At 41.1% G+C, this 19,260-nt stretch overlaps 2 protein-coding genes across 11 annotated transcripts in view; both read right to left on the bottom strand.

Moving 5' to 3' along the window:
• Positions 1–435: 435 nt before the first annotated feature.
• On the bottom strand, positions 436–16,654 carry LOC124411178 (neurofibromin). 7 transcript variants are annotated; one of them, XM_046890132.1, is made up of 26 exons: positions 16,542–16,654; positions 14,857–15,184; positions 14,563–14,781; positions 13,642–14,329; positions 13,279–13,549; positions 12,820–13,197; positions 12,506–12,692; positions 12,279–12,320; positions 12,142–12,215; positions 11,208–12,064; positions 10,744–11,051; positions 10,083–10,644; positions 9,443–9,991; positions 9,166–9,357; positions 7,013–9,098; positions 6,756–6,896; positions 6,397–6,655; positions 6,201–6,319; positions 5,961–6,074; positions 5,014–5,100; positions 4,621–4,823; positions 4,309–4,495; positions 3,952–4,232; positions 3,331–3,486; positions 2,800–2,940; positions 436–1,044 (listed from the first exon to the last, which is right to left on the bottom strand). In XM_046890132.1, exons 1-24 carry the CDS (start codon positions 16,599–16,601, stop codon positions 3,414–3,416), a joined length of 8,265 nt encoding a protein of 2,754 aa, XP_046746088.1. In that variant the 5' UTR covers positions 16,602–16,654; the 3' UTR covers positions 436–1,044; positions 2,800–2,940; positions 3,331–3,413. The 7 variants fall into 7 exon arrangements, with proteins under 7 accessions (XP_046746088.1, XP_046746087.1, XP_046746093.1 ...); XM_046890131.1 differs by having other exon boundaries at positions 436–2,940; XM_046890137.1 differs by having other exon boundaries at positions 436–2,940; positions 4,011–4,232.
• A 766-nt stretch (positions 16,655–17,420) lies between these two features.
• Positions 17,421–19,260, bottom strand: part of LOC124411182 (inositol-pentakisphosphate 2-kinase) — a 42,372-nt gene continuing 40,532 nt past the window's right edge. For 2 of the 4 annotated variants that reach the window (XM_046890144.1, XM_046890142.1), the window contains exons 5-8: positions 18,804–19,217; positions 18,479–18,694; positions 18,117–18,406; positions 17,421–18,028 (exon numbers count right to left, since the gene is read on the bottom strand). In XM_046890144.1, the coding sequence (XP_046746100.1) occupies positions 17,821–18,028; positions 18,117–18,406; positions 18,479–18,694; positions 18,804–19,217 (1,128 nt within the window). In that variant the 3' untranslated portion in view covers positions 17,421–17,820. The remainder of the gene's footprint in view (positions 18,029–18,116; positions 18,407–18,478; positions 18,695–18,803; positions 19,218–19,260) is intronic. The other 2 variants (XM_046890143.1, XM_046890141.1) reach the window with 1 other exon arrangement.

Below are 19,260 nucleotides of genomic sequence, written 5' to 3'. Positions count from 1 at the left end.
TCAAAGCAGAAAGAAGAAAATCTATGATGCCATCTCAATAATATTTTCATCCTCACTTTTTTTTATTAAAGTAATGTATGTACAGTACGTGGTACCTGCAGTTGGTACTTATACGTAAAAATACCAGTAGCGAAGTAATTCCCTAAAAATGTTAAGCATTAACATTGTAATAATAGTAATAATCATAATAATAATTGTACCATGTTTATATGTAAGTATAATAAACCTCTATTTTACAATAATAATATGAATAAAGATATTAATGATAGCATTAAAATCGGTAATATAATTAATATTAATAATAATAATAATAATAATAATAGTAATAATAATAATAATAATCTTAAATATAATAAATAGTAAATACATTACATTTTGAGGCAAACGTAAGGCAAGTACGCAACTGCAAAAAACTTGACTTATTGGCTGAAAATGCGCGAAACGGCCAATCCTTATTGTGTTAGTGCTCAGAAATTTTGGTGTACTAGCAAAAATAAAATTGCAGTATCTTGCAGGTGCGTACTTGATTTACGTCACTAATCTATTCCATGAAAGCTAGAAATTAAATTATCTCCAGAGTCACTCGACATAAAGACAGTCGGCGTCTACATAACTTTAGTCAACGCTTGAACTCATAGGCCTACCTTGTTGCATTTATTAAACGTATAACATATTCAGGTTTTTATGTATCTCACAAATAAAGGGATCAGGAACACCCATCCATACTAAACGCTGTTATTCATTTTTGTAACGCTAATCGTGAATCTGCTCTCATTATAGAGTCTATTTTTTAAATTTTTATATTCATTTGTTAATCAATTAATTCATTTTCATTTTATTTTCTTCTTTTATCATAAAAAATATTCAGCAATCATATCATTTTATATTGCGTACATATATAATAATATCTAATATATACTTTTACATCAATGTACGTACATAATTTGGAACTGTTTCATTGATCGTTAATAAACTGCTATCCCAATACTTTCCCACACATCAACTATTAACAATTCGTATCTGTAGTAGCTCTTGCTGTTCGTTCTGAAATATTATAACCCATTTCAAGCACCATAAGGACAATGACGATATTATATTCCACAAAAGTTAGGTACCGACTCTAATTTGCGGGTTTGAAGAAATGCTGATTTCATATACACGTATATATGTATAACTGTGAAGGCATAAGTAATTAGCTTCCTCAGAAAAAATATTGCCTTGGCGAATGTGTGTGTGTATTTCGGTGTGTGTGCTTGCGTGTGTGTCGCGGTACATATTGCTTCATAAAAAATAATATATCTAGTCAAAAATGAAGGCAAAGGTGACTTGGATTTAACCTAATTATTATTCTACTATTTGTGATCAAACTGACACGCTTTGAAATTCATTAATGTTGCCCCTCGAAATTCTCGTATGCATTGTATTCTTTGTTAATCGTATGGATTGTTTTACACGTTTTGAGCTCGCTGGAATCCGCGAGTGATATGTAAAACAAACATTACGTTTTGTTTACATATACTATACACATTCTATCTAATTTATCTTTGATTGTTTACACTATCGCTTTGGTAGAATGCAGTTAGAATAACCTGCAGCATGAACGTAGCTGGTAGAATTTCAGAAAATAATCATTTATCTGCACCCGATAATTTCAACCAGCTTCAATTCACTAATTGATTATTTTTTCTGCTACTCGGATCTTCACTAATGAAACAGACATTTACACTTCTTTCTTTCAATTGTAAAAAAGGAGATAAGAACTAATGAATTTTCTACCAAATTTTGATTTCAAACATCTGTCTCACAATCAGCCACCATTTGTAACACTCAAACTTCACCACACTTAGGCCACAAAATTGGACACGCAGCATCGCTTGTGTAACAATAATTTTCACTACTTTTCATACGGCGACTAGTACTGCGTGAGAAACTTTTCCAAAGTTTGAGTTATTAAAAATACTCGTGAAATGTAATGTTTAGTATGTATATATTTGTTTTCATCGAATATCATGCCTGAGTGAAAGCCACGCTTGATATTTTAACATTACATAACTTCTTGCCTTCAAGTCTGTCTGCGAATGACATACTATAATATGTATACACATATTCAACATTGAAGACAACAATTAGTATAATATTTATATGAGGGTACCAGTGCCAATTGAAATGTTTTTACTTTTTTTTTATTATACATGAAGCGACGTGCGTCACTTGATTTATATGCACGTTGAGCCTCACCCTGAGCACTGCTGTTATTTCTTTCCATTTTTATTATCAAAATAATATATATTCTGTAAACCAGAGCAGGCATGCACGTCGTGCGGTGTCTGCACGTTTTTATAATTTCTACTAGATAAATTGTAGGTGACGATTGAAAAATTTAATTTCTTTCCGTTAGGTAAGCAGCTTCTGAAGCTTAATTTGAGAAAAAAAATTAAAAACAAAACATTCATACTCGACTTCATTAGCAAAATCTTTCTAACCGAATCGATAACATATCAACTATATTGTGAACAACGATAAATTGGCCGCGAAGCTGATCATTCTAATTCCTAATCACATCATTAGCTGTAATAACTAAAATGCCTCTTCGTAGCACATAAAATCGAGGGATTGTCCCGGATCCACGATTCGATGGTTGTTTACCGGCATAACGATGTGTATATATATATATATATATATATATATATATATATATATATATATATATATATATATATATATATATATATTTATATTTATATATATCATATATAAACGCTTGTAGGTGGGAAGAAGATGAGATGCAAAGTTACTCACCGCTTTAGCATAAAAAAATATGGAACTAGAGTAGTAGCTAACGTTTTCAGGTAGTTGGCTCATTAGTGTGAGGCGGACGGCACTGGGTTTATCTGGCTGGACATGTAGCAGCAGTAACAGGGAGCCAGAATGTTTGGGTTCCTTCGACATAAACACATATTCAGACGCCTGGTTGACACGGCCGACACGCATGCATTGCAACATACAAAACCAAGAAAACTAGAGACCAGGAGACCGAATTCGGGTGGTAGGAGTAGGCCTGTATATGACAATCGCCTGGCGGCGCTGCTAAGCATAGAATAAGTGCGCAACGCGGTATTGCGCAATCGAACAATTCAAAATAATTCGAGTCTCTCCCTTTACCTTGAAACAAATGAATGTGGAGATGCGCAGTATCGGACTGCGCAAGTATTTTCCGCTTAGCAGCGCCGCCAAGCGGCTGCCATATATGGCGCCACCTCAAACTACAGGCTTGGGCTTGAATAGTAGTTCGGCCTCCTGGTCTCTAGTCTTCTTGTACAAAACACATGCCTGATATGCTGCTGCAACTTCTGACTGTCTTGTTGATCAGAGCCCTGCTCCCCGTGCGGGCTGCCAGGGTTCTGGGCTAATTGCTAGGCGCTCCCATCGCCGCTACTGGCTGGAATCAAGATACCCGTGGTCAAGCTTCCCTTCCTTCCTCGTTTGCTGCAAAGAGGAGAACCGGTAGTATCGTCAATATGCACCGCGGTTTTCACCTTTGATTCATGATTATCAATTACCGATAATCATGACGTAAGGAACTGAGGTGTGTCAGAACTGAAGATCGATATTCGCTCAGTCTGTACATATCCAAGATGACGTCACAGAAATGTAGCATGGCGCCCATGTATATGAGAACTGACGTCACGTAAATAGAATACTCGAGGTTACTTGCTTATTTCCAAATGTTCTGTTTGCTGAGAATGCCAGTTATGAACACTAAAGGACAAAATATCGATTTTTTTATTTTATTCTCTAAAAAAGAATAATTACGTTTACGTTATTTACGTTATAATTTGGCACCTATATGACGTCACCTTGGACACGTTTTCTGATTGGTTCAACTAAAGCGTGTGTGCATTGTTTCACCTTATTTCCTTACATCATGCCGATAATAAACCGTCGTCTTACTGGTAGCGGTCGAGCGACGTTGTAGCGAGCATATCGCTCTCTTTCTCTGTCGGACTAACCATGTTCAGGCTATTGGAACTAGTCGCAGCCATGTTCATAGTCGATATAGAATTGACTCCCAGCGAGCTAGAGAATTGGCTATCACTAACGCTCACCCGTTCATCCCTCGAACTTTGCTCACTGTTGGTCATACCTTCGCCTTCTTCAACAGGCAGACAAGTCTCAACCATCGCCTCCAAGCAGTTGACGAATAGTTCCGCACTCTCAGCGGTTGGGTTACACTGCGAATTTGATGTGTCCAGTGAAGTAGAAGTCAGTTGTTTGTTTCAAATCGTCAAGATTTACGTATAGCCTTACCTTTGTGTAAGGTCCAGCGAATCTCCAGAGCCCGCCGAAACCACAACTCTGCAAAAAATGCAATTGCTGTTGACTCGTATCCTCGCAAGCTATCATATTCTGAATAATAGCCTGGACTGCGCTCAGTATCACTTGGTCGTGACAAGAGGATAAAACGCTGGTGATTTTGGCGTCCAGTAGATTGTGGCTGAAAGGAGAGTGTTCAAGAAATTGAGTATGATCGTTCAAGATTCACTCCAAGGAAGCTGCGCTCTATCGTACATACTTGAAAAGTAAGACGGTAAAACCGTGAAATTTATAGATTCGACTCACATAACTGGAAACACCTTTGGAAACACGACTGAGGCCTCGGCCAGGTATTGATAGAGAATTCTGGTCTCGTTCTCATCCGTGGAATACTTGACTAGTGTGGCCAGAACAGTAAGTACCAAAGTTTGAGTGGGGAAGTCCGTCAGAACCTCGGGGTCCAGGAGTACGTTATTTTCGTTACTGACGCTAACTCTAGCGCTTCGATTCTATACAGAGTGATGAAATAACAGATAAATAGGTAGCGTGCTGAAGCATTTGGTGGTCTAGTATTATAGTTACAGCCATATGTATCGCTAAAATTAATGAGCAAAATGATCTCAAAGATGCCAAATACGCAACAAATGATCGATCGTATCTCAAATCGTAACGATTGTGACCGTAATTATTCACACACACCTTCGGTTCCGAGTCGTTGATCGGCTTGGCCTCCTTCGTGGTCGGCACGGAGAACGATCTCTGTGTTTTAAATAAAATGCGGCCAGTCTTGTTAGTTGGGCATATTGTTTCATGATTTGATGGTAGGTATGTTGTTAGTACACATTACGGAATTGTAAGACCCGATGCAGGCACAGGCAGGCATACCAAGATGACACATAAATAGAATGAGGAACACAAAATTACATTACGAACAATAATTACTAACTGCAAATTTCATTTTTACCAACTTGTAACTACTTTCTACGGCTATTGATTACAATCGCTGTTATACATATAACTATTAATACTTATAATGGAAGGCATGTATAACATGTATGATAATTCACGAACATAGCATCTTGTGTGGCCGTTACTGCAGACAAGAATATCTGCACATTTCATAAAATTAAGCAGAAGAATGGTTCCGTTGTATTAATAAACCATGCTAACCCGATGACGGAAAACAATTAGACAAGCTACTAAATGGATCGAGGTAAGCTTGATTCCTTTCAAAAAATGAAGGAGTATTCATTTTTCAGCTTGTATAACAAATAACACAAATACTAAATGTCTTAATTTTTTTTATCGGTGATATAGAAGAGTCGAGCACATCGATTAGTAACGTTGGTTGGTCAAGCAAATTCAACGTCTGCGGATTAAATAATTACGCATACGCAGAAAAAAAAAAAAAAAACACTTTCAGTTTATCAACAATTATAACAACTATTACTGTTCAATGTATATTATACAATCCGATTATCCAAAGATAATTGCCAACAATGGCGATACGGGAAAGTCACAGCTCACAAAATAGAATAAGCTTTAACGATATACACGAATGGAGTAACTTAAAATACCATCGAAGTTAATAGAATTGATCGTTTGTATAAGATTCCAAGCAAATCCAGGCCGTTTATGAAACCTACCTGATGCGGCGTGTGCTGCTTCTGCTGTTTCGCTTGGGTAATTGCCGATTGATCCAAGAGATCCCACGACTTTTGCCTTCGATTCGCGTGATTCATCATGCCGCCAGTAGAATCCTGAGAAATCGGAATCAAAGCTAGACCTAGATGATAGATACCTAGGAACTTCGAAACTCGGTACGATGTAGCCAGGTGTTAGTTAAGTTTGTGTTTATTTTTTGATACCGAAAATTAGAAACTCACGGTATTGTGCGGCACTAGAGTATCTAGGAAATCAGTGCTTCCAGATTCTGCAACTGCTCGGCCCAACGAATGGCGAATGTGACACCTACTACGTACTTCTTCAGAGACTGACACCAAGGCTAGGATAGGCAAAAAAAAGGTATTGACTTTGTGGTGAAAAATGTGATTCAATTTCTAAACAAGAAGCAATATGTACCAGCTAGATAAGCCACACTGCCCGGTGTCACCTCGAACTTGTCTCGCCTAAGAGGTTTAGCAACAATAGCCAATAGCATAGTCAACACTCTCGCTGTTCTGGAAACAGTTGTAGGAGTCGGATGTCGATAGCCTTTCAATAAATGCCCTACCAGAGCAAAGTGGAAGTTTGTTTTGAAGGACAGGCCAACTGCGTGGTCCAGTTGCTTAAAGTGCCACTCTAAAGGCTCCCGAGTAGACATCATAACTTGTTCTAAGGTCTTGAACAAATACTTTTTATAGTTTGGGCAGACGAATCAAAAGACGTGAAAGTATTCAAACTTGTAAGGATTAAACTTATTCTGGGTCTTCAAATTTTACCTTATCATCGAACATCCCTTGAGAATCAAGTGTATGCAAGTTCTGTTCAAGTAATGCCAGTCCAGATGCATAGAGAGAAGCCTCATCGAGTTGTAAGACCGAAGTTGCAACCCAGAAAAGGGAACGATGTATCGGAGATTCCTGAAAGAAACGTGGACGGAAATTTTTTCAAAAATAATATTGATAACGGAATTCAGAAATATATAAACAGGTTGCCAAAAGATCGGAGTCTGGAAATAACGTAATTGAATACTCACGGGCCTAAGAAGGGGTTGAAGTCGAGTCAAACACATAACTATAGCCTCGAGAAGAATAATGTCGTTGAAACTTTCGAGGGCCTTGACAAGTATCCTTAACAATTGTTTTATATCCTGATCTGTAATGCTCTTACTTATACAGCCAAAGACGATGAGAGCTCTCGGCTGTAGAGCTGGATTGAAGCAAAAGGCGAAACTCTTTGCTAAGGTTGTCCAAGTCTGGAGCCAATCACAGTCAGGAATGTCCCTCATGCAGGCCTCCATTATTTCAAGGAGTGCATCGGTGATCACCTCTAAACTAGTGAGAGCCAACCTTTCTCTGTCCTGTCCACCGGACAAGCTGCGTTCATTTCCAAACCACTTTTCATTGGAATGCCTGTAGCTTGACCTGAAGGCAGTGACGGCAGCTGACTTAACTTTGCTTATACCAAATAGCAGGTAGAACTTTGGGAGGGAAAACTCGTCCAAACTAAGTCTTAGCACTCTTTGAGTATCCTCCGAAAAAGAGGGTTTGGTACAGGTACACAAGGAATGAATAATGTTAATCACTAATCCATGAGTCGACGCCCTCATGCTCAAACTCCCGGAGCAAACTAAGAAGGTCACAGTGTGAAACAGGTACGGAAGGTGCCGCCCAACGTCCAAGCAATTGTTGAAGGAAAGCATGAGCAAGTATCGCGCCAGAATGGCAATGTCATCCCACATCATGTGCTGCTCCAGCAGAGCAGTTGGAGAGGTGCACGTTTTGTCAACGACCCTGCAAAGTCGTCCAATGACTTTTTTCGCCACCAGCTGAACATTCGCCGAGGCCAGAGCAACGGCCGTGTCAGCCATGATTTCTACCATGGGTGTTCCAAGTCCATATCTAACGCTCCGGTGTATGAAGTTGTCTAGGACCATATCGATCAGCTCTGGGACCTGACCTATACTGCCCCAAATCTTTGCTTGTATACTAGGATACATTTGGACCTCTTCAATAGTCAGAGTAATCAGCTTCTCTAATATCTGCGTCACCTGTTTCTGTCGCTTGCTCTCGTCAGACGGTTTGCAAAACCTCACAAGATTCGCCAGCCACGGGGTCATATACTCTAGGCACAAATGCTTCAGCTCTATATTTGATACCCTGAAGCCTTGAATACACTCCTCGAGAAACTCCAGGGTCAAATGCGGTTCGTTTGTCGCTAGTTTTTCACTAACTGATTTAATAAAAATCGTGTTATTGGAGGGAATGCAGAGACCCGAAGTCTCTAATAGCTGTCCTTCTATCTTGAGATCAAACGTCGCCGTCAGTGCGCAAAGCTGATTGTACGCCGCTGTTCTCAGGTTTGGATCTGAACTACCGAGATTCAGAAGAGCCATGTTCAGCAGAGTACCAGGCACGTCTTTAGGTCGTATTTTTTGATGAACAGTTACGGAATCTGGCTGGGAAAGCTCCCACCGATTCCTTATATGAATAATAGCTTGCACTATGCTATCACAGTCGTTGTGTATGAAAGAAAGAGGTCCAGATTCATTGGCTATTGTGAGGGTAAACTGGTTATCATCGACCAAGCAGACCTCCTCTATTTCAGAAGCGTAATAAACATCGTTCAACAACACCGCGTGAGACAGAACTTTGCATTTTTCAGCAGAAGTTATTTGAATTGCGGTAGGGCCAACTTTGATGGCAACTTTTGTGTCCTTGTGGGAGAGTTTGAGCGCATTGTTGAAAACCTTGAGGTCTTCGTCTAGGGACAGCGTCGCACCAGGTAATTTTTGCTGTTCAAGATCGATCAGATCGTTCAGCCTCCCGGGAGCTTCTATGAATACCACTTTTCGATTCCCCTTTAAAGGGGCTAGAATTCTATCGTGAAACTTTGTGTACTCGCGTACCCAGCTATTGCAGTTATATATATAAGCAGCGTGAATGTTGTCATACGCGACTTCGGGAAGAACGTAAAACCATTTTTGCAAAAACTCCGTCCTGAAACGATTGTCCGAACAAGTATGGGTAAAATCTACTACGAGCTCAAACGGTGAGTGACAAAATGGCTTCAGGGTAAGTATCACGTGATAGATCAACAGGTCGCCGTTTGTTTCACCAATTCTGAAAGAATACACCTCGTTAAATCAGGAACAACAACTTCGAAAAATTTGCTCAAATGAAATCCTACTTGTATCTCCGAGCAATGTAGTAGAACACAGGATAGCCTTGCTTGCTTGTTCCAGCTTGATAAAAAATGTTCAAACTTTTGATACTTTTGAATTCTTCCTTTTCGTGCATGTTATGCTTCACCATAATTTCCTCAAAGTTTGTCGACGACATGTCGATACTTGACCATCGATCAAAGGATGAAAATAGCAAACTGGAAGAGTCAACGAGAGTGTTACGATTCAACGCCAAATGCCAGAATATATAAAATATTGCTGTACAGCACTTGTCACACTTACTGTGAATCTACCGGCTTGTGCTCCGGAGGTCCTAAATAAGCCAGTAATGTAGCCATCTTGTCGAAAGGCCTTCTGCCAACGGCTTTATGGTCTCGGCTGCTGCTTAAATAATCTCCGATCCTCTCCTGGTGATTCCACAAAAGTCTGTGCAACGCCAAAACATTGGCATCTGATATGAAAGACATGGGATGATTTGCCTGATCCACCGTTTCGCAATCGGAAGCAATTTGTATAAAGAATCTCCTGCCAATTTCAAAGTGTGCTCTAAGAAAGTCATTGAACGGGAGCATGTGCTGCTCTTTACTGAATTCCACGTGATTCGCGATGTTCTGCAGAATCTTGGACATTAGCATCAGGCCTCTCTTGACTGGTGTAGGAACTTGCTTACTGACTATCCCCATTTCTTGCGGCGAAACAATTGCTGGATTAATAAATCGCAAAAATATTACCGTACCCACGGCTCCGATATTGTTTTGTGGACACTGTGGGAATCTCTTGCTCAGCACTTGGTACAAACAGTGACACATCGATCGTAACTGTGGAGGGAATCTAGGGGGGGAAAAATACCAAGCGACATCAGGACAAAGGGGAAATAACACCCAGCTTTCCATCCATATTTTCTACCATTAATGAGACTCACTTGTCTGCTGACGATACGATGGCGTCAAATACTCTTTGAGTAAGAGCTATTAAATTTCGGCCGTTTTTTTCAATGTCTTCGTTGATGTCGATCCTCGCACTGTCAACTTCAAAGCTGGTCGACGGATCGTCTAACAATGGTTTTATCAAAGGTTCCAACAAGCTCTGCAAATAGCTGGCACCATATATTTTGAAACAGAATGCCATGATTTTACTTCCCAGACTATTCCCTCTGAAGAGGGTTTGCATGCAGTCAGAGACTTCAACCTCGCGGTAAAACATATTCCAAAGGAGAGGTGACAGCAAATGCTTTGCGTCAAACAAGGTGACGAACACTCTGGCCAACTCATCCATCTGGTTGGTAGTGACCACGTTGGCAAGCGCCATAGCGATCGGCAACTCTCCCTTGTCACTGATCATGGTAACGAGCTGGACGAGTTGTTCGAACCTATCAGCCAGTACAGTTTCGGCCAGAGTATCAAACTCTGTACCCTGCTGAAGGATTTTCGTAAGGACTTCCATAAACGCGGCGCGTGTTTGAAGGTCTCTGTTGTAGCCCAGGTCTGAAATGCGAAATATCGGATGAATTTAATCAACTGTTTCTTGAATTCAGAGGCTGAAGCTAATTTGCCAAATTTTACGCGATCTTGAATCGCTCTTACCAATCGAATGCATGAGGCCACTATCGATGTTAGCGCTGAGGAGATTGCTCATTGCTTGAATTGTAGCATTCCGCAGAGTCGACAGTTTCCCCGCGGTCACTCTTTGCCTCGTTACAACCTCTTTTTCTTCAGTCGATTCACTGCAGTCGTTCAGCAAGTTCATAAATAGGGTAAAGTACTTCAAGAAGAGCTGTGACTTTGCCTCCATCAAGTCACCTCTGTCCGATTCCTCGGGTTGGAGGGGTAATCCGCGTAACAGTGCCCCAACGGCCTCCATACATGCCTGGTCCAAATCCCTAGAGTAAATACTAACCCACTGACGTTACAACATACAATCTTCACGCAGTCAATATTGATTAGATATTTTGTGACATTGCCGATGGGTCATTGATTGGGAAATTATGCCGTACTATAATTTGGATCAAGTTCTCTTTACAATGCGAAATAATATGCGATAGACTTACCTAGTGATAACAGTGACATCGCCGCCACTGGGAGGTGCAATTTGATGACTGGTGCCCATTACCCAATCTGTGAGATACTCTACCAACTTATTTCTGAACTTCATTTCCTGTCTGAAGGCTAAATCGTCGCGCCGCTTCATCATGACCTCCACCAACTGACACAATTTGGTTTTAATATGTATCGCGTGAACGGTCATGTCCAAGTGCCTGACATATCTGACAATCGCAAGCATCATTCCTTCAATGCTGGTTACCCCGAGATGCTCGGATGGCTGATCAGTTTTCGAGTCCAAAACGTTTTTCATAATAAAAATAGTGTGCTCGATAAACTGCGTGTTCAGATCCGAAACAACAACCTGCCCTTGCTGATCGAAGAACTTTTCTACGATGCTTTTTATTTGGTCAAACAATATCGGGTACAGGGCTGGGCTCATTTCGTGTCCCACCAACTCCTTGACGTGCTTTTGTATCTGAGCGCCGAACTTTTCGTTGTTGCATATCAACAGTCTCAGGAGATTGAATACAAACTGCGTTACTGGGCAGTACTGCACTTCCTGGCTCGGATTTGCTAAGGTATTGCTTCTCTTTGTCTCGGCATTTGAGACTAGACCGGACACCGGCCTGTTGGGCGATCTCCTTTGAAGACACACACCGCCCATTGCACATAAAAATCCAGTCATATTTGCCCATTCGTTTATCTGTTCCTCTAACTCGTGCTCAGAATTTTGGTGCGAAGCTCTTCGTTTTCCAGTGCTACGGTGCGACGGTTCGGTCTGGGGATCCTCGGATTTTGTTTTACGGTAATTTGACAATTGCCGACAAGCCAATTCCCAGTTTCTGAACGTCTCTTCCCAAGCCTTTGCATAATTCAATTGATTTAGTAAATGGTCGGTCAAACCGGTAGGGCTAAGACTTGGAAGAAAAATATACTCACAGGTTGCACACCGTTAACGCAGTGCTCTATTTTTCTAAGCAGTGTCATAATCCTTTTTTGCAGAGCAGCACGACCTGTGAAGGGGGATGATGAAGATGTAAAGATTCCCAATTTATTTGACATACTCAAGAACTTACCGTGATTATGTTCATGATAATAAATCCTACTCTCTCCGCTGGCTGTTGTAAAAATCGAATGTCTAATTATCTCAAGCTTTCTTAATTCTTCTATTTACTCCACAAAAGAAAGAAATAAATTAATCCTCGCAGCGAGGCACTGTTGATACAATATGATCTACCTTGTCTGGTTACATCTGAATAGATACTAAAGGAGGTTTTATATTAATTTCTTAACGAGTGCTCACCAGTTGTCAGGATTGTCGATGCCTGAGCAAGTTCAATGTACAAGTGGTAGTTTGGTAAAAGGCACGTTACTGCTACCTCGTCACTGCCACAACGAATGTCAGCTTCTTCACAGAGGAGTGCAAAGCATGACATTGCGACTAAAACTGCTTCCATGTCAATGCTCCATAAATACATGAAGAAAACCACCTGTTCACAAATTAATGATGTAGCAAATTCTGTCTTACGCATCAAGCATTAAGATCCACTGGCAATATAATATTGTTCATTTCTTATTCTCTTTAATATGCCTATGAAAATGATCGGATGCACTCACCTCCAACTTAATGTGAGCTTGTTTACAGATGGCGATTTGACTGCCGACGTTGGCATAGTCTTTGTTTTGAGAAAGGAAAGCGTTTCTACAGACGAGTATTTCTCTAAGCCACTTCAGTATGTCTGTATAATTTACTATTTGGTGTTGAATCAGTTTTTGTGATATGGAAAAAAGGACTTGAGAACTGACATCCCAGAATGTGTTTATCGGAGCTTCAGGATTCCACGCCTTAATTTTGTCAGGATGGTGCAGAACCAGCAAAGCTTCCATCGCCTCGTGCGCGACATCTGGCATCGTTGGCTGATGAACCAGAGAAACTAGTCCATTGATTAGCTCGAGAGTTGAACTTTGTATTTCATGGCCCGCTTTCCCCTGATTCTTAGACACGAATAAATACATTATTGTAATAGAAGTTTTTAACTAGATTTGTCAAAGGATGACAAAATGACCTGCGCTTACATTCAACATCAACATGGGATCGGCGTGAATCAGTCGCACCATCCAGAGAAGGAGATTCCTGTATCCGGATATGTCTTCTCCCCGATCCTTGTACTTGCTTTGTTCCTTGCCTTTCAGTGTCAAGCTCTGGATCATGCGTAACGGAGCGTGCGATATGTAACCCTGAGCAACCTTGTTCAGAGCATCGGTAAACATGGCTCTCAGTTCTGCGCTGCGCGAGTACACGAGATCTATCTGGGGCCACCAAGGTAATCTTGGCTGTGTGATTATCCTGAAATTAGGAATAATCAGTGGAACCATAATTGAGGAAACGAACCGTGGCGATACGAAAGTGTAACATAACATTCTTCGGATCATGCTTACTTGTACAATGAGCTGACGAGGACGAACTGATAAGTTGAAGGAAAGTTTAAGTTCAAACAGACTTTCAGCGCTTCGTTGTTGTGGGGTTTGATGCGAAAGCAACTTATGAAGCAATCGATCATGAGATCGATATCTTGCGCAATGTAATTCTGCCCACGCGAAAAGGGTTTGCACGGATTGAAGAGGAGGGCCTTCAAGTCGTTTATCACGTTTTGTACCAAGGTAAAGGCAACATTGTTCGAATCTAATATGTTTATGTAAGTAGAGGCCTTGCAAAGTTTAACACATGTTACTGCTGCAGCTTCGACTAGCTGTCTGCTGGAACCTCCGTGCATGCCCAATCCTCTCTTAACGCTATCGATGAACTGTTTTTTCTTCGAATGCCTCGGAGAACAAGGAGCACCTGAATCTGCGTTCACAATTTCTTCAAGTACTTTCGGAGAGAGAATCAGCAGCATTATCTGTAGAGGCCAAACTGCGGCTGCTCTGCCCTTTTTGTTGTCGGCAAATGTGTCTAGAATGTCGAATAGCTCTCCGCATACTTTGGACAAATCGTCGTTTGGCTTTTTCTGAAGGTTGGCAAACTCGTGCGGGTAAGTATCCATCCAATTCCATATTGCCTTCTCTAGCGAATTTATCAGCACAAGATGCGCCGACTTTTTCAGCTGCTTGAACTTCTGAATCGTTTCTGTTGCAACTGATACGTATTAATACGCCAGAAAGAGGAAGACACATCGAATACACAAGCAACTAAACATAACAAATACAGAACCCCGATCATGCAACAACATTTCAAAATATCTAGAGACGAGATATACTAAGAGAGGCATTGAAGTACTGTTTATTATTTATTAAAGTTAATCAGCAATGGAATGAACAAACTTAAAACAAGCAACAATTTTACTATTATTCACACTGTACCATTTAAAAGCCTCGTCAATCTATGAACATCAACGTTGATATGCTGTATAAGTTCTATGTCGCTGTAATCAGGATTTTCTTCGTTCGATACCGACAGCTCCTGAAGTCTGGCTGAAATTCTATTAAAGACCGCATTGAAGAAATTTAGACTAAGGGCAAAGAGGACCTTGCTGGCAAGATTCTTGAGATGCGCATGCTGCGGACTGTCATTGGGCACATCTGCAATGCAAATAATCAAGACTTACGACTTTTAAATCCTCCTTCTTGTTTTAAAAGATTCCGCAAGTACCTTACCGATGAATTGGCAAATCTCTCTAAGCAATAATTTGACGTTCATTGTTTCGTCAAACTTTGTTGTGTCTTTGGGTTGATTACTGAGGCAGCGTTCTAGCGTATCCAAGACTATGATAATCGATTCGTAACAGTGGCGATCTTGATCGGAAAAATGGAACGAGCGTTGGCCAACGCCGCAAGGTGCCAACTCGTTGACACGTTGCAGCATTTTTGTAAGGCCAGAAATGACCAGCGAGAATCGATAACGGGATATTTGGATCAGACATTTTTTATTCTTTTCTTCATTGATGCGAGAGTGTGTTGTTTGAGGACCAGCACGGCATGGGAGCTGGAAAATGCAAAGAGCATTTTGAAACTATATGATTTTCAAAGAATTGGTAAAAAAAAAAAACTAATGAACAATGATGTGAAATACAGGAGATTGTGGAGAAGTGAAAAATTTTACTTAGACAAAATTTATATCTCTCTAGGGTGTATTGAGATTGAGGAAAAAAAAAATGATGAAAAAAGTAATTATCGTATAGTTAATACGTTCAAAGTAGCTTCAGCGAATTTCTTATACTTTCTAACGGGAATTACGTCTGATTCAGGTGTTTCCGTAATTGTAAATAACTATTGCATAACATTTACGCGCGTAGCAAATTCTCCGCACCCATTCGTATCGCATTAGTGAATGTAACTTTGACGTTCCATTCATGCATCGGGGGGACAGTAATTCATTGTTAAGCGACAAGATGCGCGCGCTCAGGGGAGGTGCAGGGGGATGGAGGAGAAAACGGTGTTGCAAAGAGGGATGATCGGGGGGGGAAGAAGCGTCGAAGCTGATTGGTGATTCGTGCAGCGACGGCGCCGGAGGGGATATCGCTTGACGCGAATCATTTAAAAAAAAAGAGGAACCGCAGAACGTTCACGGAGCATCGGTTCAAAGCGATCCTCTGCTAAATGAGTCAGGACGCACGGTCGCGGATCGTGAAATAATTCATCGTTAGCCTTCGTTCCGAGGCTGAACGAAATGAACCGAGAAACCTGTGACCGTGTGCATATCGATTCAAGATGGCCTCGCGCACATCGCCGGCAAAGGCGTCGGCGGGGAACGGAGCGACAGAGAAGGAGGGGTTTGAGCTGACTGAGTACAAATGAGGAAGAAGAAAAACAAACGGATACGCTTAAGCAATGCTCGAAATAAGAATCATCGCATGTAGTTATAGACAGATCTGATAACGAGTATTATACTGGCAGATTTAGCGCACGCCTGACGCCACATACCGTGAATAATAATGCTTCGTACGCATATATACGATATTGTAACCGGGGGATTGTATGAGAGATTGTTTATCGGGAAGAATTGTATTATTGCGGCTATAGAAACGGTAGGAATATAAAGAAGCGCTGTCTTTGCTGACAATTCAACGACACGGGGACTTTGACGTTGTTCCGTTGTACTTGTACCCGATGAGGAATGGAGGGGCTGCACGATGCTCGTCGGTTGTGTGGGAGTGCAGGATACATGTGTGCACGTAGGTGTACTAGTAACGCATCCGGCGAGAGCGAACGAGTAGTGCGAGTGTAGAAGGACAGATAAAGAGCGAGGGAGTCAGGACTTAGGTTGAGGTAAATGCGGGTGGGGTTTCACGCGAATGAGATCAGAATAAGGTATCGAAACGTTGTGTGGATATCGTTGGTACCTGGTCCTCGAAACGCGCAATCAGCAGATGTGCCCACTCGCCCGGTTTTTGAGTGCCCATCGCCTTCCGGTATTTAGTGACGGGCCGTCATCTCGATACCACCGACCTACACGCTCACATCAAATCGCCGCCATTTACGAACATCAACTGCTGGCTGCCAAGGAACCTCCGAGCAGAGAGGAGTCGGAGGGCAGGAGGACCTCGGTGGTGGGGGTGATGTGCCCCTCAATCCACTAATCCCAAAGCTTCGACGTACTGCCCCACTACGCAACCGCGCCATTCATAAACTCTGAAACCGAAGCGACGCGCGACGCGCCTCCGTTTCGTACAAGTACCGCCGACTTTGGAGATCTGTGTCCCCCAAGCTTCGAACAATATTAACCTCGCGCAACCTTCGCCAGCCGAGTGCTACGAGCAGCCCGAAATACCGCTACCAGACGGACTCGGCTCATTCGATAAGTTAGCCGTTGCACAACCGACCGTCAATGATATTGAGGTTTTCAATATCCCGCACACCGATTACTGTTTTTACTATGATGTCTATTCATGCAGCTTTTTTGTATAAAGATAAATTGAAATAAATCATTTCAACTTCGTGGATTAACTTGACATTATCTTCCTTCCTGTAAGCCAGAAATTGCATATCATATTCGGGGCCAAATGCATTTAAGCCAATGAACGTTCGGCGAATATAAAATTACTTGTCGAATAGTTCTTGTGATTCGGTTCATAAGGTAAAATCAACTTTTGGGGAAAGTGGCTTTTGGTTCTGCACAGACGCATTTACTTAGGTCGGAACGAATCTCACTTTTATTTTCGCCTTTCGTTACAGAACTGGAATAAAATATCTCAGCATAAATGTTTTTCAAAAGTGATATAAAAAAGCAGATTATTACTTTACTTGCTATTGTTGAAGAGATAACACAATGACTAGTTAAAACATATAGAATAATTTCTTATCACTAACATGGCCTGATTATGTGACTTAAAACTATCGTCATATTACAATGATTATGACTATTCGACAGCATGTATACCATCGGTTTTTTTGTAGTAGAGAGATTTGCATTGTCATATAACTCTAATTACCAAGTCTTTACCATTATACACCTTTCCAGTTCCAACTTAGTGGAAAAGGAACAATATCATCAATTGCTATTGGCGGTATTAAAATTGTTCAAATATTGCACTCAACTGATTTGTACTGATGAAACGTGCACGTGGACGAATTTCAATTTTATTTCGAACGAGACGCGGTTTAAAAAACGCGACAGTGGAATCACACTGTATCAAATAATGATTTATCCACCGATTGAACCTCTTTTTCTAAAACTTTCGAAACAGAAACAAGAACGTTTATGTCGCGTTTCCGGTGTTTTTTAATGCAGTGTACGGACTTTGGGTCCAAGTCCAGGATACCCACATTTACCAAAAAACTAAGCTGGTCTGTCTCCACGACATTTGGTTCCGCTACATTGGGTATGCACCTATAAAAAAAACAACGAACATTCAACTGTAAAACTCCGACCGTGACCTAGTCTTGAAATCTCGATGCAAAACAGGTGAATTACTTACACGGAGTCAATTTCTTGGAAGGCCATTAGAATAGAGCAATCCTTCGCGGTTGTCGCGAGGAGATAATTCTGTAAAGCTCGCAACTCGTCATTTGTGATTGCGCTATTTATCTCCCCTTCAGTTTCGTCTAGGTTTCGATAAAGTTTACTACTTCGGAAATCCGACGACGCAGTGCTGTTATTTCCATTTTTGCCAAGATTTTGCGGCTTCAAGGTATATGTACTTTGGGATTGATTTACAGAGGAATAGGCGGCGCTCGATGCATCCTTTTTCCGTGCCGACTCGCATCTCTGGGTAGACAGAAGAACGATGTGAAACTTTAAAGCAAACTAATGATAAGAAATTTTTAAAAGATAACGGACTTCATATAGCTCTCCGATTCTGATAGGCAGTGCGTTCTTCTTGCTGGTGTGCATTCTTATCATACCAGAATAAATCGAATTATCGTTCAAAAGTCGTATATGCTTCGAATATATTTTATATACGATGTCGGTACTGTAATACGGCAATTCCTGCATGCGGCGGATTCGTCCAAGGACAGAATCTCGTAGGAGGTTACCGCCAACGAAATTGCACTCCTGAAAACCACAAAAGAGCATTAAAAAAATTGCATAAAATGGTCTACAAGAGGAAAAATATCCACGCCAGGTGGAAAAGCATTGTATGATAAAAGTAAGGCATGCTTACGTAATCTGATAAGTACAGGAGTTTTTTCGCCTTCTCTACAAGCTCTTGATCAATTCGTGTCTCATTGTCAAAATCCTGTGACGATATTCGAGCCAATGGGCAATAGGCTGATTCGTTCATCTGGGTGTGGTGAAATTCTCTCAACAAAGCAGTGCTAACGAGTCTGATAAAGATTCTTAAATATTGTTCCATTGACCGATATCTACTGGTAATGAACCATTCTGCTAAAATATACTCCAAGTCATCTGGATTACTATTACAGTCATAAACTATGTTGCCGTCTTTGAAAATCTTGAGATTGTTTTGAGGAGACTTTAGAAGACCACGAATGGACTTTTTCATACGCTCCGCATCACCGGAGAACAGATCGAACGGGCAATAAGTACTCCGAGATTTAATCACTCCGCTGTTCATCTGAAAGAAGAGATAAATTTTTTTTTTAATAGTCTACCACGTG

This window comes from Diprion similis, chromosome 10 (assembly GCF_021155765.1).
Source record: "Diprion similis isolate iyDipSimi1 chromosome 10, iyDipSimi1.1, whole genome shotgun sequence".
NCBI classification, from domain to species: domain Eukaryota; kingdom Metazoa; phylum Arthropoda; class Insecta; order Hymenoptera; family Diprionidae; genus Diprion; species Diprion similis.
The sequence above is the reverse complement of the archived record's forward strand: the minus strand, read 5'-3'. Positions and strand labels throughout refer to the sequence as shown.

What these genes read in the sequence shown, in the direction of transcription:
- LOC124411178 (XM_046890131.1), bottom strand. Translation starts at nt 16,601, where the DNA reads ATGGGCACTCAAAAACCGGGCGAGTGGGCACATCTGCTGATTGCGCGT. An exon ending in AGAGATTTGCCAATTCATCG is followed by an intron (nt 14,782 to 14,856) that starts GTAAGGTACTTG and finishes TTTGCATTGCAG; the next exon opens with ATGTGCCCAATGACAGTCCG. An exon ending in TCAACGACTCGGAACCGAAG is followed by an intron (nt 4,824 to 5,013) that starts GTGTGTGTGAAT and finishes CACTCTGTATAG; the next exon opens with AATCGAAGCGCTAGAGTTAG.